A 25,934-nucleotide genomic window follows, 5' to 3' on the forward strand; every position below is an offset into this window, starting at 1 on the left:
TCTCGGAAAATAAGAAAAATAAATTGTGTTTTAATTAATGGCATTGATTGCACACGTTGTTTTCAGGTTGTTTTCAGAATCTCTCTGAAAATGTTAAAAAAGTAAATTATGTTATTTGCGGCAATCTTCATAATTAATGGTGTCAATTACACATAACATCGTTTTCAGTGTTATTATGAGAATTTCTCGGAAATTGAGACAAAAAGTTACTTATGTTATTGGCAGCAATCTTTGTCATTTATGGTGTAATCAATGCACACATTGTTGTTTTCAAATTAGTATCGGAATCTCTCAAACCCACATTCTCCGATTGTTCTTTTCCCCCCATCCCAACCAGTACCCCACAACTAATATATAAAAGATTATGGTATATGCTCTTCTGCTGTGGAAAAATACATATAAGAGATTTCTTGCTGTTGGTGAGAAAATGTAGAGCATTTCCTCTAAGACTATATGTTAGAATTATCTAACAATTAACATCCAATAGCAGATGATTAATAAATCAATGTGTTTTAATGGTGTCATAAAAAAAAAAATCATAATTAAAAAAAAATAAAGATCAACACACACCTCTGCAGGATCTACAAAGTCTCCTCCGTATTCTAGATCAGCAGCGTAACCGTAGTGACTAGAAAACTGTTCAAATCCACTCATCACGATTGCCTCGTTTTCTTCCATTGATTCCATAAACAGCAGCGATGCTATCAGTTCGGGACACTCGCAAAAACGGATTTCCTCCTGACACAATCACAAAAAGGTAATACAGACTGAGTAACATAACATATCGCTTGGTAAAAGTTCAAAGTGCACTTGCCATTGATAATTAATTAAGGTGACAATATTGGTTGTCAATTTTTTTTCATTTTACCTGGACAACAAATGAATACAATGTTTTAATACAGAGTAAAATATAACTGTGTGCTTGAAAGTATGGGATACCTGTAAAACAAAGTATACAATTCTGTGCAAAACTACCGGTAGGTGGTGTGAACATATCCTCTTTTATTACATACCTATTAAATCTTACTACAGTGATAAAGACATTTTCAAACCGTGTGATAAACTACCGGTAGGTGGTGTGAACATATCCTCTTTTATTACATACCTATTAAATCTTACTACAGTGATAAAGACATTTTCAAACCGTGTGATAAACTACCGGTAGGTGGTGTGAACATATCCTCTTTTATTACATACCTATTAAATCTTACTACAGTGATAAAGACATTTTCAAACCGTGTGATAAACTACCGGTAGGTGGTGTGAACATATCCTCTTTTATTACATACCTATTAAATCTTACTACAGTGATAAAGACATTTTCAAACCGTGTGATAAACTACCGGTAGGTGGTGTGAACATATCCTCTTTTATTACATACCTATTAAATCTTACTACAGTGATAAAGACATTTTCAAACCGTGTGATAAACTACCGGTAGGTGGTGTGAACATATCCTCTTTTATTACATACCTATTAAATCTTACTACAGTGATAAAGACATTTTCAAACCGTGTGATAAACTACCGGTAGGTGGTGTGAACATATCCTCTTTTATTACATACCTATTAAATCTTACTACAGTGATAAAGACATTTCAAACCGTGTGATAAACTACCGGTAGGTGGTGTGAACATATCCTCTTTTATTACATACCTATTAAATCTTACTACAGTGATAAAGACATTTTCAAACCGTGTGATAAACTACCGGTAGGTGGTGTGAACATATCCTCTTTTATTACATACCTATTAAATCTTACTACAGTGATAAAGACATTTTCAAACCGTGTGATAAACTACCGGTAGGTGGTGTGAACATATCCTCTTTTATTACATACCTATTAAATCTTACTACAGTGATAAAGACATTTTCAAACCGTGTGATAAACTACTGGTAGGTGGTGTGAACATATCCTCTTTTATTACATACCTATTAAATCTTACTACAGTGATAAAGACATTTTCAAACCGTGTGATAAACTACCGGTAGGTGGTGTGAACATATCCTTTTTTATTACATACCTATTAAATCTTACTAGAGTGATAAAGACATTTTAAAACCGTGTGATAAACTACCAGTAGGTGGTGTGAACATATCCTTTTTTATTACATACCTATTAAATCTTACTAGAGTGATAAAGACATTTTAAAACCGTGTGATAAACTACCGGTAGGTGGTGTGAACATATCCTTTTTTATTACATACCTATTAAATCTTACTAGAGTGATAAAGACATTTTCAAACCGTGTGATAAACTACCGGTAGGTGGTGTGAACATATCCTCTTTTATTACATACCTATTAAATCTTACTACAGTGATAAAGACATTTTAAAACCGTGTGATAAATTTATTTTGTATTACACATATGTGCGATCTGGATCAGAACTTGTAAATGGGGATTCCCCTTTTTAAATTTTTACTGACATCAGCGCCTTTTTATTACTGACGTCATATATGATTTAATAATTATGTCACATCGTATTTGAAACATTACACAAGACTGCCACAAAGTATGATTCTTAACGTTACGTAAATCCATGAAAGAAGGATTGATTAATAGATTTAACAAAGTTATGACGTTAAATTAAAAACTGTTTTTGTAAAACATAAAAGAAGGTATGTAATAAATACAGAACTTAATAAAATAAACTTATGCAATAAATAGGAAGCGAAAACAATGTATGTGAAGTTCTGTATATATATATATCAGGGGTGGGAATTGGTGAACTGTAAAAAAAGAGGAAATCTAAGAGGGAAATTCTTGAAATCATATGTTAAAATTTGGGCCATCTGACATATTTTGGAGGAAAGGACAATTAAAATGCAAGAAAACGCAATGTTCCATGAGAAGAAAACAGCCGATCAGAGGAGAATCTCTACCCCTGATATCTTTAACATGATCCATGAAAGTTTCCACTTTATTCAGTTAAAACTTTGAGGGATGGGTTGGAATATTCATAAACTTGGTTGATATATTACATATACCCCGGTAGTATTTTGTTTAGCCACATGTTAATATTGTCACCTATGGGAGTGTATTAGTTATAGTTCAACCAGAAATAATTCTAGTGTAACGTCAACAATATAATCCAATAATATTACTGTTTTGACACAAATTGCAAATATCTTCCTGTGTTATTTTTAATGGACAAAAATAAATTAATGAATCAATTTTATTTTTCATAATTAACTGTACAACTCCATAACCCTACATATGAAAAGAAAAAAGAAAGAAAGAAGTTTTATTTAACGATGCACTCAACACATTTTATTTATGGTTATATGGCGTCAGCCATATAGTTTAGGACCACACAGATATAGAGAGAAGAAACCCGATGTCGCCACTTCATGGGCTGCTCTTTTCGATTAGCAGCAAGGGTTCTTTTATATGCACCATCCCACAGACAGGGTGGTACATACCACGGCCTTTGATATACCAGTCGTGGTGCACTGGCTGGAACGAGAAATGACCCAACATAGGAGTTAATATCCAGTCCTCGAAATTGGCTCCACAATTAAAATGTGTCGAGTGTGCATCATTAAATAAAACATCCCTTCCTTTGAAATTTACATCAACCAGCAGTATCGCTATAAAAAGCTGTGGTAAAACTGTTCTGCAACTGCTTTGTTTCCATTATCAGGTATTTACTTTGTTATTTGTACTAAATTACCACTGAAAGATGATTTGAATTTCGAGGTATGTAAATATCTAAACCTTTTTGCACCCTCTAGTTCCTGCAAATTCCTGCATCCACCCACGATATGCAAGCTTACAGTTTCCCTACCTGAACTTTACCACGCCCGAGAACACCTCCTCCAATATAGCGGTTTGCAAAGTCAACCTGTGAATAGAAGAAAGAGGATACAGAAATATTAATAATATAGCGGTTTGCAAAGTCAACCTGTGAATAGAAGAAAGAGGATACAGAAATATTAATAATATAGCGGTTTGCAAAGTCAACCTGTGAATAGAAGAAAGAGGATACAGAAATATTAATAAAACAACTGACACTGAACTAATATTTTTCATTAATATGGTCTACTTGTATTATTATTTTTTTTTACACAGTATTTTTTTCTAATTTTACGTTTTAGTATTTAGTATAAAGTAAAGTCATTTTAAAAAGTCTTGAACAACTCCTTTGATATTGCTATCTGTAAATACATTTATTTAACAACTGACAGCAATTATGTTTTGGTTAATGCAAAATTAATGTAAGGCAAAAAAAAGAAGAAAAAAAAAAAAAAAGTGCTCTCTGTTCAGACTAAAATTCCTGAATTGATGCGGTGATGCAGCTTTTTTTGTTTTTGTTTATTTTAAAGCATGGATTGCACAGAAAAGGTGGCTATATTTGATACCAAAATAAGGAGCATATTTAAATTGAAATCAGAATGCACATCCTAGTTCATGCGCGGTGGCATTTTGGCTCTAAATACGGTTTACGTCATAGCAAGAAAAGCCTGGCAAAAAATGTTGATGCGTGCGGGTCAAAATAGACGCGTACGCTGACCAGAGACCAGAAATTTATTTTGTTTGGTCTAATTATGCCAATCCGTGAACACTCTCATCATAAATGCTTTGGTTGATCTAAATGATATTATGTCATTTAAAAAACTTTACAAGCAAGGTGCAATAAGTTAACTACATGTTATTTGTACACTTGAGGTGTTTTTAAAAGACCTTAAAAAAACATCGGAGTCTCCACTTTAACATTTTTAAAGCGCATGACCTCATATGAAGTTATATGGGAGTATACTACCAAATCAAATCCCATAGAAGACAATAGTAACATATGTGGCTAAAACTCCTACCTGCAGCGTATCAATCGACATAAATGCCACGGATATAAATGCTACCACCCCTCACACTTAAAGTGAATCACAAAAAATTGCTAGAGCAGGTTTGACTATATCTGTATCTCCATATCAATGTTATGATGTTATTTGGTACATTCATTTACTTGATACGTTTGATGTATAATTAAAACCATATTGTACGGTAGGATTTTGGGCTCCCCAACCCTGACACTGCCATTGATTCAGGGATAATACTACTAAAATATTATAATAATTACGGAAGGAGAATCTACCTGGATTCCATCAGAGCGGATATCTTCCAAGTTGCCATAACGATAAACAGGAACAGGGCACAGTGCAACTGTGGACGTACGTAAGTCTTCCAATGTGGGCAACCTCTTGGGTTCAATAACCTGAAAACATCATCATCATTGTCATCATCATCATCAGATAAACTTCACTAAAACCAGAGGCATACTCAGGAAGGAAGGAAAATGGTTTATTTAACGACGTACTCAACATATTTTATTTACGGTTATATGGCATCAGATATATGGTTAAGGACCACACAGATATTGAGAGCATGGGCTACTCTTTTCGATTAGCAGCAAGGGGCATGCTCAGGAGGGTGGGGGCGCTTGCGAACAATCTGACTGGTACCAACATGTTCTATCATATCACATACATTTAATGTTAGGTGCAAAAACCAGTCTAGCAAGCAATGACGAGTGCTCACCCTCCTGACAATGCCACAGCTGCAGCCAGAGATGTTATTCCTGTTGCTTTGCAATGATTGATTTTTTAAAAGGTATTAAAGTTCACCAACAGGTATATTACAAGACCATAAATGAGTGATTTTCTGGAATTAAATTTTATCCACCCTTCTGTATTTGGTTTTATAGTTCATGGTTTTGAAATGTGGGTGGGGTTTATATTCTTTTGAACTAGAATGACCAGAACCACATTGATTTTTTACAACATATTTTCTTCTGCAATAGAACCAGGACCAATGCCTTGAAATACATTTTACCCAAGTGCATGTGTGATATGGCAGATGAGTGTCTCAAGATCTTAACAGACAGCACGTTCTGTCAAACTGAAATACATTTTACCCAAGTGCATGTGTGATATGGCAGATGAGTGTCACAAGATCTTAACAGATAGCACGTTCTGTCAAACTGAAAAGAATGAATGAATGAACGAATGAAGGAACGAACGAAGGAATGTTTAAATACACCAGCATAAAAAATGTCAAACTGAAAAGAAAACAATTAACCTTAATGGGAAATAAGAAAAATATGAATAGTGGTAGTGGATGGGCCGAGCACCCAAACTTCAATCCAAAAGACCCCATCAACAACCTGAGTCGAGGGAAACAAGTTACAATCTTCAGACTGCGAACAGGACACTGTAGACTGCGGTCCCACCATACCAGGATTAAACTTGTCCCCTCTCCAATCTGTCACTGTGAACAAGCCGCAGAAACTGCTGAACACATCCTACAATACTGCCAACAACACAGCCAACTCAGAGATGCTCACTGGCCAACACCGAAAAACACAGAAGAAAAACTTTATGGAGACCAGGAATCCCTCCGTGTCACTGTGAGATTCATCCTGGCAGCAAACATCTCCATCTGATATCATTACAAGAAGGAACGAACAGAAGAAGAAGAGGAGTGGATGAGCAAAAGAAAATATATATCCTATTCTAATTAATTTATTTTATAGGTTAGGGACATTTTTCACTGCACGGTTTTTGGTACAGCATCGGTGTGGAAAATGGACGCATAAAAAAAAGAAAAGAGGATTCTCTTGTTATCAATAGCCCTGTTTTCATATGTAGAGTGTGGTTTTTTGGTAACCATGCCTGTACTGACCCCAAGTTCTGTCAAAAACTGTGCACATGGAATATGCCCCTTAGAGAAAAAACAGCTGTGAAAGAAAAAAACACCCATCAAAATAAACCATCCAAATGAACATTTAAAAAGGGTAAGTAGAAACATTACATTCCTGACTCAAAATCATAGTAATTAATAACGGTATACTGTACCTGTCGACAGTAAACAATGTTGCCTGTTAACTCGGAATCTTTCTGCGTGATTCTCTCAAAATAATTGAGGATCATTCTCAACTTAGCAATCTGAGCTGGCCTGAAAGATAATAAATTGTTTCCTTATTTTAAAGCTGCCATATTTGAAATATATATATATATATATATATATATATATATTAGATAGATAGATAGATATTTCAAAAAATTTCAATCTCCACTGAAATAAATTTATTCTTATTAAAGTTTCTTATTCTAATCTATGATTCTCACCTCTCCCCCCCCCCCCCACTACCTTTTATATTTGCCCGTCACCCCATATCATGACTCATGTACCTGAAGACAGTGTGAGTGACTTCATTAATTTCAACGTATTTTCGTGCTTATATCCAATTAAGGTTCAAGCACGCTGTCTTGGGCACACACCTCAGCTATCTGGGCTGTCTGTCCAGGACAGTTGGTTAGTTGTTAGTGAGAAAGAAGAGGGTGTAGTGGTCTTACACCTACCCACTGAGCCCTTTAGCCGGTACCGGGCTGCAAACCCTGTACCTACCAGCCTGTAGTCTGATGGCTTAACCACTGCACCACAGTTTTGAGCCTTAATAATGGTCCTGTCAGTAGCCTCAGTAGGTTTGTGTTAAGCATTGAATAAAAGGTTTTTTTTTTTTTTCTTTAACACCACCACCACTACAGCACAATGATTTATTAATTATCAGCTATTGGACGTCAAACATTTGGTAGTTTTTACATATAGTCTTAGACATGAAACCAAATACATTTGTTCATTATTAGCAAGGGATCTTTTATATGCACTATCCCACTGACAGGATAGCACATACCACAGCCTTTGATATACCAGTTGTGGTGCACTGGCTGGAATGAGAAATAGCCCAATGAGACCACCGACAGGAATCGATCCTAGACCGACTGTGCATCACGTGAGTGCTTTACCACTGGGCAAGGTCCCACCCATCTTCATAAATCAAGACTAATATTCGTTCCTTGTATTCAGCCTTGATACATGTAGTCAAGATTACTGATATCCACTACTAGCGCCCTCTATTGGAAGAAAATTTGTAACACCGATTACGTCCCTTACACGATGACATCGCTGACCAATCACAGCATCGGTAACATGTGACAATCTTGAAAGCAATATCAGTGTTCGCCCGCCAACATGGAGTTTACATAACAAGGGAATCTATAAGGAGCGTTGCGATTCGTTGCAATCAGATCTCATCGCATCCAGTGAAATTTAAGCATTTTGTGGCACGATTTCTTGACGACATGTATCAAGGCTGAATACGAGGAACGAATATTAGCCTTGATTTATGAAGATGGGTCCCACCAAAAAACATTACGTAAGTATTCAGTAAGTTATAGTCCATCCCATCATTCTATAAAACTGTTTTTTGTAAATAATTTTTGTTTGGTTTGATGTAAGAAGAAACATAAAAGTGTTTTGGAAATAACAAACAAATACTATTTTTATGTTGCAATTTAAAAATCAATTGGCTTGTAAATAAATAAATTGTAAATTGCATACAAAAAAAAAACAATTGTTATTTCCAAAACACTTTTACTTTTCTTGTTACATGAAACAAAACTGAAATTAATAGCAATTTTTTTTTTTATAGATTAATATTTTGCTCTTACAAATACAGGTTTCTGAAGAATGCTGTGAAGTTGATCCTGTTCAAATACGTGGTGTAATCTTTTGTCCTCTCGGGAAACACGCACAGGAAAGCACACGCTAAAATCCGTGCCACGAACGTCCGGGTCAACACAGTGCTGCCACCTTGTGTAAAAAAAACCACAACAATTTTTAACATAATTAAGAATAATTTCAGTATTTGAACATTCAGAGGTGTTCGTATTTTACTTCCAGTTAATTTCAAGCCGTGTAGTACTAGTCCTTCCCACTGAGATGCGTTATTATGCTTGTACAACCAAACACACGAGACAGCGAGCAGTGCAGGAGTAAATGTGGGCAAAAACAATAAGAAATTTTCTGGCAAAATGAGCTGGCCTGAAACCTTTTCACCAAGTATTTGTATCATTCTATCCACAAAATTAGTTGTAATCCATGTAAAAATAATTAGTTATTCATTGTTAACCCTATATAGCTGTTCGGGAGTAATGTAAACATCAGGGATGTGAGAGAGGCTGGAACAAAAAAGCTTACTGCAGCCGGGGTCCAGGGGGGCCTTAAGGGCCCCTGAAGGAAAATTGTTGTTTGCAACCCCTGGAACTGCCAAAAATTGCATTCAATGCAAGAAATCTAAACTGGTTATAACTTATAATATAAGGCACACATCATAAACTTGAAACCGTGAAAACATGCAAATGAACCTGGTGTGGTCAACAGTATTGAACATCATGTTTTTGGGTTTTTCCAGACGAAATGAAAAAGTGCATTTACGCGTTTCTGCATAGCTCTCACATTCCTGAAACATGAATAAACGTCGTTATCCAAATTTGGGCATTTTCAATTAATTCGGGCAAATAGCAGGCTACCCTCCTACAAAAATGGGAGCCTGTACGCCTTTGCAAGCACACCTTAATTTCATCTCAGAAGGGTTTTCTATCATCCATCTAAAATATTATAATACTAATAATATTAAACATGAAGGACTGATACCGTTTGATGAGTTGTCTGTTTAAAGGCAAGAAACAGCATCGTTGTGAATAGATCATCTTTCTTTAAGAGGGAATGTAAAAAGGGATGGGGGGGGGGGGAAATAGTGGGATGGATTTACTTGGGGTGGGGGGGGAAAAGAAGTTTGTTTTGTTTCACACCACCACTAGAGCACATTGATTTGCTAATCTTTGGCTATTGGATGTCAAACATTTGGTAATTCTGACATACAGGCTTAGAGAGGAAACCTGCTACATTTTTCCCATTTGTAGCAAGGGATCTTTTATATGCACCATCCCACAGACAGAATAGCACATACCACAGCCTTTGGTAGTGGTACACCAGTCGTGGTGCACTGCCTTGGAACAGGAAATAGCCCAATGGGCCACCGACGTGGATCGATCCCAAATCGACCACACGTCAAGCTAGTGGGAGGGAGGGAAGATGCCATTTTGTTTATTGAGCAGTGAGTTTCTTAGTACTGACCTTGTTGCTGTCGACTGTAACAGAAGTTTGGTGGAATGAACTCTTCCACACTTAGAACCAGATCAATGATCTTCGGCAGGGTCGACTGCACAAAGCACTTGCTTTCTTCCACTGGGCAGTTGCATTGTAAGAACTCAAACAGGCCATACCACACGAAACTGAAGTCAATCTCGGAATGTCTGTCTTTGGATCTCACAACTGGTTTACCGTATGAAATGTAAACAAAGAACATTTAGCATTTTGACATCTCTTATATACTAAGATAAAAAAACCTTTTAGGAATTTTAATTTTAGTAAATGATCTTAAATAACTGAAAACTCATAACTTTCAAAGCGAAATTAAGACACCAGATTTAATTGATGCATCATTTGTCAGTACAAGTAACAGGCGATTTTCAATACAAAACTGAAAGTCGACACCTGTGCCCATGACAGGCGTGTGCTACAACAGCTTGTTCTGAATGTGCACATTAAAACCTATGACGTGACCTGACCAGAACAAAATGAAATGTGTAACTGTCATATCATTGAAACTGGGGAGTTAAAGTACAACAGAGTAGTATCAAATATACTGACATCAAAAACCTTTATACTGAAGTCAAACATATTTATACTGCTATCAAATACCTTTATCTGAGGTGATGACATCGAAGTCGTTGGTCTGGTAGCCAGCCTGCACCGCAGTGTGGATGTCCTGAACACTGTAGACGATGTCGTCCAAGTTGTAATCGTCACTGACACACATGCTCCTCAGACCCACGAGGAGATGTCGGATGTCAGACCATGCCTGAAGGTTACACGGAAACGGCAGACGATCGGTCTGCATTGCCAAATTGTTCATCCTAAAAGGGATATTCCATAATTAAACAATGATTGAGCAGGATTCAAGTTCTAATCTCACATTTTAAAAACATATTTTAAGGATAGCTTTGGTGAACATCGATTTGATTTATTAATCATCGGCTATTGGATGTCAAACATTTGATATTTTTTACAGATAGTCTTAGAGAGAAAATCCGCTATATCTTTCCATTAGTAGCAAGGGACCTTTTATATGCACCCAGTGTTTCTGCCAGAAATTTTTTGGGGGGTGTGGCACTGTGGAATTAAAAATGTACGTGTGTGCTGAATGCAACCACAGTAAACAGGGGGTATAGGGATCTCCCACAAATTAAGAAAATGGGTGGCATTAAAAAATTAAAATAGTAACGTGTGTGCTTAATGTTGCAAAATCACACAGTAAACAGGGACTCATTAATGTTGTCCCACATAGTAATGATAAGACTCATTAATGGGTAGCATTAAAAAAACCACATAGTAATGATAAGACTCATTAATGTTGTCAAAATCACATAGTAATGATAAGACTCATTAATGTTGTCAAAACCACATAGTAATGATAAGACTCATTAATGTTGTCAAAACCACATAGTAATGATAAGACTCATTAATGTTGTCAAAATCTGCAAAACATTTGGGTATGGCGCCATCCCTGTTTTATCCTCTGGCAGAAACCCTGGCACCATACCACAGACAGGATAGCACATACCACAGCCTTTGATATACCAGCCGTGGTGCACCGGATGGAACGAGAAATAGCCCAATGGGCCCACCAAAGAGGATTGATCAAGCCCCCGATACATTTATTAGTCAAAGACTAAATGTTGTCGCCATTTCATATGAAAATTAGGCTGAGTCCTGATAAACATAAGGGAACATTATGTTTTCAAAACTTTTATTAGCAACACTTCTGATCCATTGAAAATGGGTGGTGTCGTGATTAAATCATCAGGCATAAGGCTGGTAGGTAAAGGGTTCGCAGCTCGGTACCGGCTCCCACCCAGAGCGAGTTCTTAAGGGTTCAATGGGTAGGTGTAAGACCACTACACCCTCTTCTTTCTCACTAACAACTAACCAACTGTCCTGGACAGACAGCCCGAATAGCTGAGGTGTGTGCCCAAGACAGTGTGCTTGGACCTTAATCGGATAGAAGCACAAAAATAAATTGAAATGAAATGAATTGAAAATGGATTAGCAATTACTGTTTAATGTTTTAAAATTGTGCAGCAATCTCTAAAACTTGCAATGCAATACTGAGCCAAATGTTCCCTGAAATTTTTTTTTTTAAAGAGTTGTTTAATTTCACCTGTCTGTCAGTACACTCTCAGTGGCCTCCTCAGCCACCTCCATCGCTTCCTCACTTGACATGCTCTAATGCACAATCCTGTAACACAAAGTAAAGCCTCGTTATCAATGAAGAATGCCCGAATGAATGCCCTAACAAACAATTCTTAACACAATGAAAACACATCTTGTAAATAAAAAAATCCTGTAATACAAAATGAACAATCCTGTAACAAAGTAAATGTTCATGAACAATGCTCGAATGAATGCCCTAACAAACAATCCTTAAAACAAAGTAAACACATCCTGTAAATGAAAATAATCCTTAACACAAAATGAATAATCCTGAAACAAAGTAAATGCTCAAGAACAATGAACGAAGACTTAATGAAAGTTTAAAGTTTGTTTTTTGTTTAACAACACCACTAGAGCACATTCATTAATTAATCATCGGCTATTGGGTGTCAAACATTTGGTAATTCTGACATGTAGTCATCAGAGGAAACCTGCTACATTTTTACTAATGCAGCAAGGGATCTTTTACAATATGCACTTTCCCACAGACAGAAAAGCACATACCACGACCTTTGACCAGTTGTGGTGCACTGGTTGGAACAAAAAAAACACACAATCAGTTGAATGTATTCACTGAGGTGGTCCGATCCTGCAACGCAAACACCTCAAGCGAGCACTCAACCGACTGAGCTATGAACAATCCATAACACAAAGTAAACACATCCTGTAAAGGAAAAAATCCTGTGACACAAAGTAAATGCTTATAAACAATGCCCTAATGAACAATCCTGTAACACAAAATAATCGTGTAACACAATGTAAACAATGCTGTAACACATAGTAAACAATGCTGTAACACATAGTAAACAATGCTGTAACACATAGTAAAAGCTTGTAAACATTGTAAATTTATGCAAAATGAAAAACACACTCATCAGCCTGGTTGCACCTAAAAACTTACGAATTTGTTACCTACAGCAATTTTAAAAGGTTTTTGTCCAAGGCAAAATGCTCACCTACAATAATTCTGAGCCTTCTTATAGCAGTTTAAACCAGCTTCTTTTTTTAAATTAAAAAACAAAAATAATTGCTTCAACCAATAGCAATGATTTTTGTCCAGCAGTAACAAATTGCTATCAGGAAAGCATCTGACCTACAGGAATTCAGCAAGCTATGGCATTACGGAGGGGTGGAGGTGGGGTCTTGACTGTGGCAAGGTAAGTTTCGGGGCTGGGAGGTTAGTTCAACAAGATAAACCATGACATACATCATGTTAAAGTTGATCTTGGTGAACTACAGTGGGGAAAGGGGGCTGTGTCATACTCCCCTGTAGCTCAAGTAACCTCTAGCCGTCCCCTTGGTTTGAAATGGAGAGCTAGAGATGACTGTAATACTTCGGAAATTGTCGATGACCAAATGGTAGCCAGCTACTGTGTCTGAAGTACACATTTTGTCCTAAATCTGATGCCACAACGCTTTAGTTTGATTATTCTTGAGTCCAGTCATGACATTAAACTTACATATTGTTAACCAATGCTACACGAAGAAATCTGATGCCTACGTGCGAAACAAACCTCTGCTGTACTTTCTTGTAGTGACATAGAGCAAAGTGTGTGCCCACGTGATACTTTGGTACTGGTTTAACGTCATGATTTGACTTGAGAATAATCAAAGTAGAGCTCCTTGGCATCAAATTTAGGAATAGTTTTTTTATTTTATACAGCAGCTGGCTATCATTTGGTCGTCGACGATTGCCGAAGTATTACACACAGTCATCTCTTGCCCTCCCCTACAACATATCAATAAAGGGAGGGCTAGAGATGACTTGAGTTAGCTCTCCTGGGAAATGTATACTACTCAAAAGAATTTAAGGGTCAGACGATATTTTCGACATTATTTTCTGAATGTCAATTATATTAGCTAGACCATAATGTCACGCATGGTATTGTTCCAATTTGACGAAAGTGGGTCTAAGCAACCCATAAATGAATTAAAATCCACTGTCATTGACACTGTCGACTAGTTCTAATGGCGAAAACATGCTTACATTTGCACGTAAATTAGGGCGAAAGCGAAAGGTCTGTTAAGTGCCCATAACTTGCTTTTTCACAAAGCGCTTCATTTGCACGCTTTGCATGTGTATTCAATGTTCCTAATGCTGAATTTCCGTATAATTGGAGCTTGCGTTCGTGTACGGTGCACACTCCAAATTCGACAATGGTACGACGTCAACTGACTATCAAAGATCGAGGAAGGGCTATTGCTTGGCTTCAGGATGGCAATACGCAAAGAAATGTTGCTCTGAGACTTGGTGTCAGTCAGAGTGTCGTTGGCCGACTGTGGCAACGGTACCAAGCAACGAATTCTGTTCGAAATCGTCCACGTTCGGGAAGACCCCGAAGCACTACAAATAGAGAGGACCGCTACATCACCAATATGGCTCTACGTCAACGCACAACCACTGCACGCCGATTACGTGACAATCTGCGGACGGCGACTGGAACTCGAGTGTCTGATCAAACCATACGCAATCGTCTGAGAGCCAATAATCTACGCTGCCGTCGCCAGGCTGTTCAACCACCACTCCTACCACGTCACAGAACGTCCAGATGTCACTGGTGCACACTTCATCTGCGGTGGCAACGTGTTCAGTGGGGTCGAGTGATGTTCACTGATGAGTCCAGGTTTAGTCTCCAGTTCAACGACGGTCGGGTTCGTGTCTACAGACGTCCTGGGGAGCGCTTCGCTGACGTTAACGTTAGACAACGTCACCGGTTCGGTGGTAGCAGCGTCATGGTGTGGGGCGGCATCTCTATCCACCACAGGACCCCCTCTATGTGGTGGATGGCAATCTGATTGGAATCCGCTATCTGAATGAGATTATCCGGCCGTTGGTTCTCCCAGGCCTTCAGCAGATTGGCGGCGGGGCAGTTCTGCAGGATGACAATGCCAGACCCCACCGCGCCAGGGTGGTAACGGACTTTCTCAGACAACAAGGTATCGCCAGGATGGATTGGCCAGCATATTCGCCTGACTTGGCCCCAATAGAGACGCCTGGGACGAATTAGGCAGGAGAGTTCGGGATAACCATGCCCCTCCGGCCAACCTTCATGATCTGGGTCAACTTCTTATGGCAGAGTGGCAGGCCATTCCCCAAGAGTTCTTCAGACGTCTGATCAACAGCATGAGGCAACGATGTGTGGAGTGTATTCGCGCCAGGGGTGGATTCACACACTATTAAACGAATGTTCTAATGTGTAAAATCCATGTTTGACAACCTTCAACTTTGACAGCATGTCATGTGACTTTCTTGTATACAGTGACGTTTATTTGTGTTTTTTTTGTAAATATGGAACAATAAATTAAATTTTTGGTGTAGTTTACATCATCAATCTAATACACTCTGAAACTTATTTGGTTATAAATTTTGGACCCTTAAATTCTTTTGAGTAGTATATTTAAAAAAAAGAAAACTGGCTTGGAGCAGTTTGTTCGATATTTGAAAAAACCCTCAAATGACATTTAAAATTAGGTATACAATCATCAAGACAAAACAAATTCTGGTTCAGCAAATTTTCAGATACATACAATGATATATTGGGGTACCACAATATCGTGGTATTTAACTATTTGGAAGAAACAAAGAAATGTACTTAAACATATGAAGGTAAATATACTTGGGTTGCAATTTTTTGCTATATCTGCATCATGTCCATGCCATTGTGTTGACAAATAAATGCAGTTCTAACATTAAAACAGTTGATGGAAGTACACCATAGCACTGGCTTCCGTTCAAGGGAGGTTACCACGATATCGCGGTAAATCGCAAACGTTACAATATGGTGGACCACACGGGTCAAAAATGGTTCTTTTTGTACACACATTTGTAGTAATGTCTAGTAAACAACCTTCAACACAATAATGAAGAAAAGTCAACTTAAAACGTTTCATTTTTCAATTGTAGTAAAATATTTACATTTTCCAATGGAAAAGTCGGTAATAAACAGTGTGGGCATTTAAAAATACTACCAAATCATATTAGTAAGATTCAACAGTTATATAATCAATATTTATCGAGTGAAACCAAGAACAGAACATATTAAAAGTTATGTGTTTTGTTTAAATTGCCAATAAATATAGGCATGGCCCTTAAATGTTTCCATACTTTTCTAGAGGTCGCCCGTTCTAAATATAGTAACACTGTGACCGTATATAGCCTCGTTTTGATTGTCAACAACCAGACGACAGTCGGATAGCTGTCAGAGCAGAATTGTATGCGTGTATGGCAATTACTGGGGCTATTCATAAGCATGGGGGTGTCAGTAAAATCACACTCGTTATTTTATGACCAAACAGTAAAAGTATGAATACATACCCACAATTTTGACATTTTTTCAAATTTGTTAACGGGGAAAACAATGTGTTGTCTGTTATCACATTTCTAATAATAAGCATGCCACCAGGGGGCATTGCGCGTGCTAAACCGCAAAAATGTAAATGCCGTAATATCGTGGAACCTGCGATATCGTGAGCAAGAAGTATACATGTATGATGAGAATTTCCGTGAAAATTATAAAAATGTGGCGAATTTAAAGAATATTTTATTAGCCAAAGCTTAATTGTTGTCACAACTTTGTATAAAAATTAGTAATTGGCTAATATGACAATGGACAGGGTGAGCCCTGAATCGCATGACTGTTTGATGACAGTCAGCACAATGAACCCGCATTAATGATTAAGTGTATAGAGGTCACAGACTCACTCATCTTTATTTTGACAATGATTGAAGGAAGTAACAGAAGACAAGAAACTGACTCACACGTTTATCATTACAAACTAAACATGGTCATATCTTCTTCTAAAATGGTTAACATCATTTTATCACTATCATATAACAATCTACTATTTATAACGATGATCAATCGACAGTTTTAAGTTTATGTTGTGGTTACGGAATTCCCCATTTCCTCGGCAGGAAGTGGGAAATTTTGTCTCCATAATCGTATAAATAATTTCGAAAAAAAAAATCACTGTATGTATACCGCAGCATTGATTAAGTGATTAGTTTAGTAAAGCTTATCGTAATAAACCTGCATTGTTTATGACACAACATCCCAGTGTTTAGTTTCAGTCAGCATCGCCAATGGTCATGGTTAGCATACTTGCATACGCAATAACACAAGGGAGATAATTCACAATAAATGGATCATCAACATATTGGCGTCTTCGGTAAAATGCTACTAAATAAAATCTTTCGGAATTTGTGCGGCAGTTCCAGTTCCCAGAGAAAATAATATAATTTTATTTTAATAATTCAAAGAAAGACATATATTATATGTCATAAAACTGCATATAATATAACTATGCTGTTATATTTAATACAATGTATTGTTATTATTTCTTTTGGGTCCGTTCAAAAAAATTTAAAGGCGCAGACCCTAGTTTCAGGCCAAACAAATGGACACTAAGTTTGGTTAAGTTACAAACCTGTAACACATTTGGATAACGCTACAAGAGAGTGAAACAAGAGTCTGTGAAGTTGAAACGGTGAAATATCGTTCAAAATAGACTAAAACTCGACTCCGTAACTGTTAGCCTACTTCTCAGACGCACGTGCGTTTTTAAAAATATTAAAAAAATTATTTTGTGGTATTAGAAACACCAGAAAACTTCGGTTGTACGGAAATGGATAAGTTAAACAATAAAATATAAGTAAAGTTTGATTTCAGTGATCATAAACGGCTCTAATAGTGAAAAATATGCCTTAGTGTTTAAAAACTAAGGTCTTTCCATTTAAGAAAAAACGCCTTTGAGGCGAGGTGGTTCAGGGGTGCATTAAAATATGTTATGAGGAAAATGGAGAAAGAAAGAAAGAAAGGAATATTTTAATTAATGACGCATTCAACACATATGGTTAATGACCACAGACTGGGAGATGTATCAGAGTGAAAACCCGCTGCCGGAACCTGGCTGAATGGCCGGCTCGGCGCGTCGGCAGCACTCGGCAGGAAAGAGTCAATAACGCCACACATTCATAGCACTACTACATGTACCCAGCCAGACAAATTCTACCACTGGTAGTTTCAGTCACTAACCAAGAATTGTCGGCCATTTCCATTTCTTTTATAATCCTTTGATTGTAAGCATATGTCGTAAATGCATGGATGTTTGTGCCTTTTTTTTTTATACACTTCTTCGTTAATATTTAGTTTTGGCATTGTTTTTATTTATTTTTTAAAGAAAAAAGAAAAGAATAATATAATAATAAAAAATTGTCAATATGACATCACAGCTTTGGGGTTTCTGTGTGCGTTGGAGCAGCAAAAATGTAACGGTGACGCGCTGTTGACGCGCTACCCTAATTGGGTATGTAAAGGGGATTTAATTGAAAGTTCTTGTTTGCTGTCGAAGCTATTGACGCGCTGCGCTAGTTTGAGGTGGGCTTAGTTTGCAGCAACGGATCTTTTATATGCACAATCCTACAGACAGTAATACGGTAATATATACACCAGTTGTGGAGCGCTCGCCGGAACTAGAAATAGTTCCACCGATGGGGGTCGATCCGAGAGATTTAATTGTTTTGTTTGTTTTGTTTTGCCCCTATAAACAAGAATAAATATCCCAGTTCCAACGTGCAATACATTAATATATTATAGATTATAATAATTAACCTATTGATCAGTAAAAAAAAAAGAAGGTGGTAGAATATGATGAATTTTTTAATTAATTTTTTTAAACTGTTATCATTGACCGTTATATAATAATCAGATCGAACATTGTGATAGCGTAATAAAGTTTCTATAAGGTGAAACCACTCTGTATTCGGAAGCACCCGAACATATCTTCGGTGATCTTCGGAATGTGCGCCCTCTTGTAGTTGCACAATCACTGCGTTAGTTCCCTTTTGTCCATGGAATTGAAAAGTTCAACCCGTAGCTCCAGAAAGTATAAATATTCTCACATCAACCGCAATCAGAATTCTGGCCCAGCAGGGCTTGAGGAAGAATAAGTTGGAAAAGATGAGAAATTAATATTTCTCTTGCTTTTTCTATTTCTTCAAAAGCTTGTTTCAAATAGTTTTTTCTGATTTATGCGTAGACGTGGATGGAGTTATTTTGAGAAGACAGTATTTTATTGATAAAATTCACAGAAAACGAGGTGATTCGTATGCGAACATTTTGAGACGCTTGCTGGAAATCTTCCAACATGGCGTACACCGGAGACTCCAATGCTCCGTTGATGACTGTTAAGAGAGTACAGTTTGGGATCTTGAGTCCTGATGAAATCGTACGTTGTTTGAACAGTTGACTCTTTACAGTATTTCATTAAGCTTTCAAAAATAATATGTTAAATTTAAAGCATTTGGGAATTTTGGTCACAAGTTACTTTTATTACCCCCCACACACACACACACACACACACACCCCACCCCACCCCCAATTATTTTGAATAGATAATGATTAGGCCTATGGGCAAGAGCTCCACCCGTTCCCCCCCATCATTTATAATAGGTTAGGGTTAGGGATAGAGTTAGGGTTAGGGCCCCATGCCCCACTTTTCTATATATACCCCATCAAAAAATCCCTCTTTAGATCGATAACTAATGGGGGAAACGGGCGGTACACTTTCCGGTAAATATAGGCCGGTATAATATCCGCCCGGTCCCCTCCATTATTATTTTTAGTTAGGGTTGAGGGTTAAGGTTAAGGTTATGGCTGGGGTTGGGGTTATGGCTGGGGTTAGGACTGGGGTTGGGGTTAGGGTTGGAGTTAGGGTTAGGGGAAGGGGGGACCGGGCGGATATTTTTCCCGTATTTGTTTAAGAAATAAACAGTAACAGCCATTAAAACATTAACTACCTTACTGATTTCCAAATTAGCCAATTGCTAATGTTTATACAAAGTGGCAATAATGTTTAGTCTTTTGCTGATAAAATATCCCTTAAATTAACCACAAATTTGTAATTTAATGTTATTTTGTAAAAGACATTACCAGGGTGATTGTTATAAATTGTTATACCATGGTACGATATGACTTTCAGTTATGGTACGAAATAACCAAGGTACGAAATGACTAGGGTATGGAATGACTTTTTGCAATGGTACGAAATGACATTTTGCAATGGTACGAAATGACCAAGGTACTAAATGACTTTTTGCAATGGTACGAAATGACCAAATTAGGTTCGAAATTACTATGGTACGAAATGACCATGGTACGAAGTGACTAGCAGCCCATAGCTCGCATTTAAAAACTTGATATAAACAAACATCTGTCTTAGGGAGTGGGTCATTTACCCCAAAACCAACTCGCCCCATACTGTTTAGTCCATTCGCATCATTATCGTTTTATTAATTAAATATAACAATAATTTTTAAGCAATAACGTGCATTAAATATGCGCAACAGTCAGAGTCCAAAAGTCTTGCCTGATCATTCCTTTAAAACTAACGAGCGTCGTTAAAATAGACCATTGTTATTCGATATTAAGATCTCCCCAATATAAAACCATTTAATCGGTGATCGTAATAGCAGAGTTTCACCGAAATATTAATAAATAAAACAACACAAAAGTTGTAGACGTCCATTTTTAATTTCGTCACAATTATTAATTACTGACAGTAAAGTTTGGGGCGAGTTGACCAGCATTCCTGTCTTAGACTTGTGCAGTTACATGTGACTCTTAACACCATCATAATTCATATTTTAAATGGTATCTATTTTTATTTATTTTTCTAAACACTAAGGCATATTTTTGACTATTATAGCCGTTTTTGATAACTAAAATCATACTTTACTTACATTTTATGGTTTAGATTATCAATTTGCATACATTTGAAGTGTTTTTTGTCATCCAGGTGCTTTCCAGTCGATTCGTCCACCGGACAATTCGTCCACTCACCTTGGACAATTCGTCCACTCGATGACTGCATTTTTTTCAAACATATTAATAGTTATTTCTTTGACATTGTAATCGTTTCTTAACATTATTTTGTGTATACTATAACCAAAAAAGTAAAATAGAGTTCAACATTGCTATCCAGTTTTTATTAACTGTTTGTATTCATTATCATGCGGATGATTCGTCCACTCGCTCGTACACAATGTGGTAAATATGTAATGCAAGCCTCCGCGTCGGAAGACTTTATTACCACCCCCCCCCCCCCCCCCGTCATGTTCTCCTTCAGTGGCGTAAATTCTATCCACTGTACCCTCCCTCGTCACGTTATGCCTAATAACCTTGAAATAAAATAAAAACGTGTTGTCTTCAATTCCAATTTAATTAATGTGTACAATTAAGAAAACATAGTTGACACCCAAAGAAATTCCCATAGTTTGACACCCAATCAAGAAACCGATGACACCCAATAGCCGATGTATTTTTCGTGCTGGGGTGTCATTAAACATTCATTCATTCATTCCGTCCATACAGGTAGTTAGCGGTGCAGCTTTGAAATAAGTTGCGTTGTTTTAGACGCTACTGGATCCAACTTGGTGAAACAAGCTTAAGCAGTAATGAGCCTGCATTGCTAATTACTTCAATATATCACAATAGAGGACACCTGTACACTTACCACGTTGAAAGGGAAGGACTAAAGATTATCTTTACTGGGCACATTGTACTAAAAAATCCTACGACATGTAGCGTGAAAGGCGTACATTATAGAAACAAACAATAACCGAATAAACAGAAACGCCAAAGAATTATGTCTGCAGAGCATTGTTACAAAAACATCAACCAAGTGTAATCTAATGCAATATAATTTATTTTCACCTTTGTAAATTTATGACACAGCAAAAAAAATATGGGGTAATAATGGACGAAATAAAAACCCAGTGGACGAATCGTCTGGTACTGATTTTTTGTAGTGGACGAATCGTCTCGAGTTCCTCAGTGGACGAATCGTCCAGTGGACGAATCGACTGCATCCCATCCAGGTGTCTTTAATATTAAAAAATGCATTTCTCATATTTTTAAAAACGCATGTACGTCAGAAGTAACAGTTATGAAGTAGAGTTTTAGTCTATTTTTAGAGGGTGTTTCACCATTTCAAAGTCACATACTCATGTTTCAACTCAGTTGTAACTTTATCCATATGTGTTACAGGTTTGTAGATTAACTAAACTTAGTGTTAATTTTCACGGGCTGAAACTAGGGTCTGTCCCTTTAACTAAACTGCGTGTTAATTTTCACGGGTTGAAACTAGGGTCTGTCCCTTTAACTAAACTTCGTGTTAATTTTCATGGGCTGAAACTAGGGTCTGTCCCTTTAACTAAACTTCGTGTTAATTTTCACGGGTTGAAACTAGGGTCTGTCCCTTTAACTAAACTTCGTGTTAATTTTCACGGGTTGAAACTAGGGTCGGTCCCTTTAACTAAACTTTGTGTTAATTTTCACGGGCTGAAACTAGGGTCGGTCCCTTTAACATGCCGTCGTAGTCCAAAAATGGGGCTCATCTGGTCCATTGCCAAATTAGCTAATTTTAAATTTAATGCAAAGTAGCTAGAACATTTAGTCTTTAGCTAATAAAATATTCCTTTAAAAATAGACCACATTTTAGCTATTTTTAAGGAACTACATAATGTACTCTATAAATCTAAAATTTGTTCCAGTGTAAGCCCTGAAAACAATGTGTATTGTCAATCCATGCTTCTTTTTTTTCATAACTGATTGTTCAAGGCTTTTGTAAACAAAATATAACGATTGATTGGGGTGGGAAATAACGTTTCAAATGGGAAAAGGGGGATTCTTAAGAATATAACCAATATCTATGTACATTGATAAAATGTTATAAATCGTGTCAAAGTTCTAAATTGGGAAACTGCTGGGTCGTAATTGGGGGGAAAAGTTTGATATCTGATTGGTGACCAGCCCCAAAATGTATGGTATATTATACCCTGATGTGTGTAACTCAAATAAATTTTATAATTTTTCAAAAGTATTTTAATGTGTGTCACATATTTTTAATTCTTGGAGGCCTAGTTATAGACGAAAAAGTTGACATCTATACATGTATGATGACTTCTTTCTTCAGAGGAAAATGTCTGTGACAGAGGGAGGAATAAAGTATTCGGAGACGACCGAAGGAGGCCGCCCTAAGCTTGGTGGTTTAATGGACCCGCGTCAGGGTGTTATTGACAGGTTGTCGCGATGCCAGTCGTGTGCAGGAAGCATGTCCGAATGTCCGGGTCACTTCGGACACATTGAACTAGCCAAGCCTGTCTATCACATCGGCTTCTTGACCAAGACGGTGAAAATACTTCGTTGTGTGTGTTTCTTCTGCTCAAAATTGTTAGTCGATGCGGTAAGTTTTTTCAAATTTGTATATTGTCAAATTTAATTGGGTTCTGAGTTACTTGACACCACAGAATTGACCAAAACTCAGTATTATTATGATTGTTACTTGTCTTATTTGTAAACATGTAAGTCTGTTCTAATTCTTTATGGCAACTTTTATGTTGCTATGTTCAAACTGGTTATTAGCTTTTAACTAAATATTCTTAGTTTATTTTACAAGCTTGTGCATTCATGTATATCCTGGGGCAGGACCGTAGCCCAGTGGTAAAGTGATCGCTCAATGCATGGTTGGTCTGGGATCGATCTCGGTCAGTGGGCCCATTGGGCTATTTCTCGTTCCAGCCAGTGCACCACAGCTGGTATATCAAAGGTCGTGGTATGTACTATCCTGTCTGGGATGGTGCATATAAAAGATCCCATGCTGCTAATTGAAAAGAGTAGCCCATGAAATGGCAACAGTGGGTCTCCTCTCTCAATATCTGTGTGGTCCTTAACCATATGTCTGACGCCATATAACCGTAACTAAAATGTGTTGAGTGCGTCGTTAAATAAAACATTTCTTTTTCTTTCATGTATATCCTGAGTGTACATTTCAGGTATCTGGGACTATATTTGACTACATGTTTTTGTTATAAATATATATATACATATTTGTACAATCTTTTAACTAAACATAAATGTGATATAAATATTAAAGTCGTTTTTTTTTAGACTTCAGCAAAAATGAAGGATATTCTTTCTAAATCAAAAGGCCACCCACGAAAGAGACTGGCCCATGTGTACGACTTGTGCAAGAGTCGGAAGGTGTGTGAGGGTGGAGACGAAATGGAGAAGGCCAACATGGACGAAACACCTGCAGGAGAAGAAGGTGAAGGCCAGAAAAAGGTAATTATCCTGTTAGAGACTTACAGTTGGTTTTTGAAAGTAGAGGCAATACCTAGAGGCTCCTTTCTGTGGAATATGCATAATAAAGATCACCGGCCTCAGTGGCATAGTGGTTAGGCTATCGGTCTACAGGCTTGTAGGTAATGGGTTCGGATCCCAGTCGAGGCATGGCATTTTTAATCCAGATACCGACTCCAAACCCTGAGTGAGTGCTCTGCAAGGCTCAATGGGTAGGTGTAAACCACTTGCACCTACCAGTGATCCATAACTGGTTCAACAAAGGCCATGGTTTGTGCTATCCTGCCTGTGGGAAGTGAAAATAAAAGATCCCTTGCTGCCTGTCATAAAAGAGTAGCCTATGTGGCGACAGCGGGTTTCCTCTTAAAAACAGTGTCAGAATGACCATATGTTTGACGTCCAATAGCTGATAAGATACAAAATCAATGTGCTCTAGTGGCGTCGTTAAATAAAACAAACGTTACTTTAATAAAGATCCTTGGCTACTAATAAAAAAATTGTAGCTTGTGTTTCCTTTCCAAGACATACCCGATTATTAATAAATCAATGTCCTCTAGTGGTGGTGTTAAACAACATAAACTTGTAGCTTTAACCTTCGTTTTATTCTTCCAAACCTAGCAGCTATTTAAAATGTATTGAATTTGTGTGTGTTTTGAAGTCTTTTTAAAATGTATTGACTTTGTGTGTGTTTTGAAGAGTATTTAAAATGTATTGAATTTGTGTTTTGAAGAGTATTTAAAATGTATTGAATTTGTGTGTGTTTTGAAAAGTATTTAAAATGTATTGAATCTGTGTGTGTTTTAAAGAGTCACGGCGGATGTGGCAGATTCCAGCCTAAGATTCGAAAGAACGGCTTGGAGATGATTGCCGAGTGGAAGAACGTGAATGAAGACTCACAGGAGAGGAAGATCATTCTGTCGGCTGAGCGCGTGCTCGAGATCTTTAAGAGGATTTCCGACGAAGAATGCTCCATTCTCGGAATGGACCCCAAATACTCGCGTCCAGACTGGATGGTGATAACAGTGTTTCCTGTTCCCCCGCTCTGCGTGAGGCCGGCTGTTGTGATGTTCGGCTCGGCTAGAAATCAGGTACGGTGTTGTTTGGGATGAGAAGTGTGATTTTAAAAATTTATTTTAGGCAGGTTGTCATTCTGTGTGTGAGATAGTGAGACTAGACTTCTTCATGTTCAGCTTGGCTAAAATATTATGTACAATGTAGTTTTGCCTGAGAAATGCTATGTTTGTCCATTTTAGACTGATTATAATACTATGTTGTGTGATATTCATTGTGGTGAAAGAAAGAGAAAATATAAAAATGATAAATGGAAAGGCTTGTTTAAACATTTTAACTGACAGGTTTTAGTAATTAGTGTGCAGACTTGTTAATTACAGTGTCCAAATTTAACATTCACTAATTATTATCTGGACCATTTGGGGGCGAGTAGGGGTGTGGACATAATTTTGTACCCATATCATTATCTTAAAAATGCCGTGGCCTGAAATATTGTGAAATGGAATCCTAACACATTTTTACGATTCTGGTGGAATCCTAAATGAAATCAGTGCTTGGCATATAAGAGATCCCCTACTGCTTTTGAAAAGGAGTAACTAACATGATA

General features: G+C 37.3%; 2 protein-coding genes across 2 annotated transcripts in view; one reads left to right on the forward strand and one right to left on the reverse strand.

Annotated features, from left to right (window-relative positions):
- The window catches only part of LOC121369852, a 35,036-nt gene extending 17,755 nt beyond the window's left edge, over window positions 1–17,281 (reverse strand). The window contains exons 1-9 of the mRNA XM_041494931.1: window positions 17,207–17,281; window positions 12,124–12,201; window positions 10,605–10,819; window positions 9,978–10,175; window positions 8,510–8,651; window positions 6,854–6,953; window positions 5,095–5,214; window positions 3,790–3,846; window positions 571–738 (exon numbers count right to left, since the gene is read on the reverse strand). Of these exons, the coding sequence (XP_041350865.1) occupies window positions 571–738; window positions 3,790–3,846; window positions 5,095–5,214; window positions 6,854–6,953; window positions 8,510–8,651; window positions 9,978–10,175; window positions 10,605–10,819; window positions 12,124–12,185 (1,062 nt within the window). The 5' untranslated portion in view covers window positions 12,186–12,201; window positions 17,207–17,281. The remainder of the gene's footprint in view (window positions 1–570; window positions 739–3,789; window positions 3,847–5,094; window positions 5,215–6,853; window positions 6,954–8,509; window positions 8,652–9,977; window positions 10,176–10,604; window positions 10,820–12,123; window positions 12,202–17,206) is intronic.
- A 1,805-nt stretch (window positions 17,282–19,086) lies between these two features.
- LOC121369859 (DNA-directed RNA polymerase II subunit RPB1-like) overlaps window positions 19,087–25,934 on the forward strand; it is a 35,353-nt gene continuing 28,505 nt past the window's right edge. Inside the window, exons 1-4 of the mRNA XM_041494939.1 lie at window positions 19,087–19,403; window positions 23,151–23,420; window positions 24,125–24,298; window positions 25,123–25,404. Coding sequence (XP_041350873.1) covers window positions 19,323–19,403; window positions 23,151–23,420; window positions 24,125–24,298; window positions 25,123–25,404 — 807 coding nt within the window. The 5' untranslated portion in view covers window positions 19,087–19,322. The remainder of the gene's footprint in view (window positions 19,404–23,150; window positions 23,421–24,124; window positions 24,299–25,122; window positions 25,405–25,934) is intronic.

The sequence above is a fragment of the Gigantopelta aegis genome, chromosome 1, assembly GCF_016097555.1.
Source record: "Gigantopelta aegis isolate Gae_Host chromosome 1, Gae_host_genome, whole genome shotgun sequence".
Lineage (NCBI taxonomy): Eukaryota > Metazoa > Mollusca > Gastropoda > Neomphalida > Peltospiridae > Gigantopelta > Gigantopelta aegis.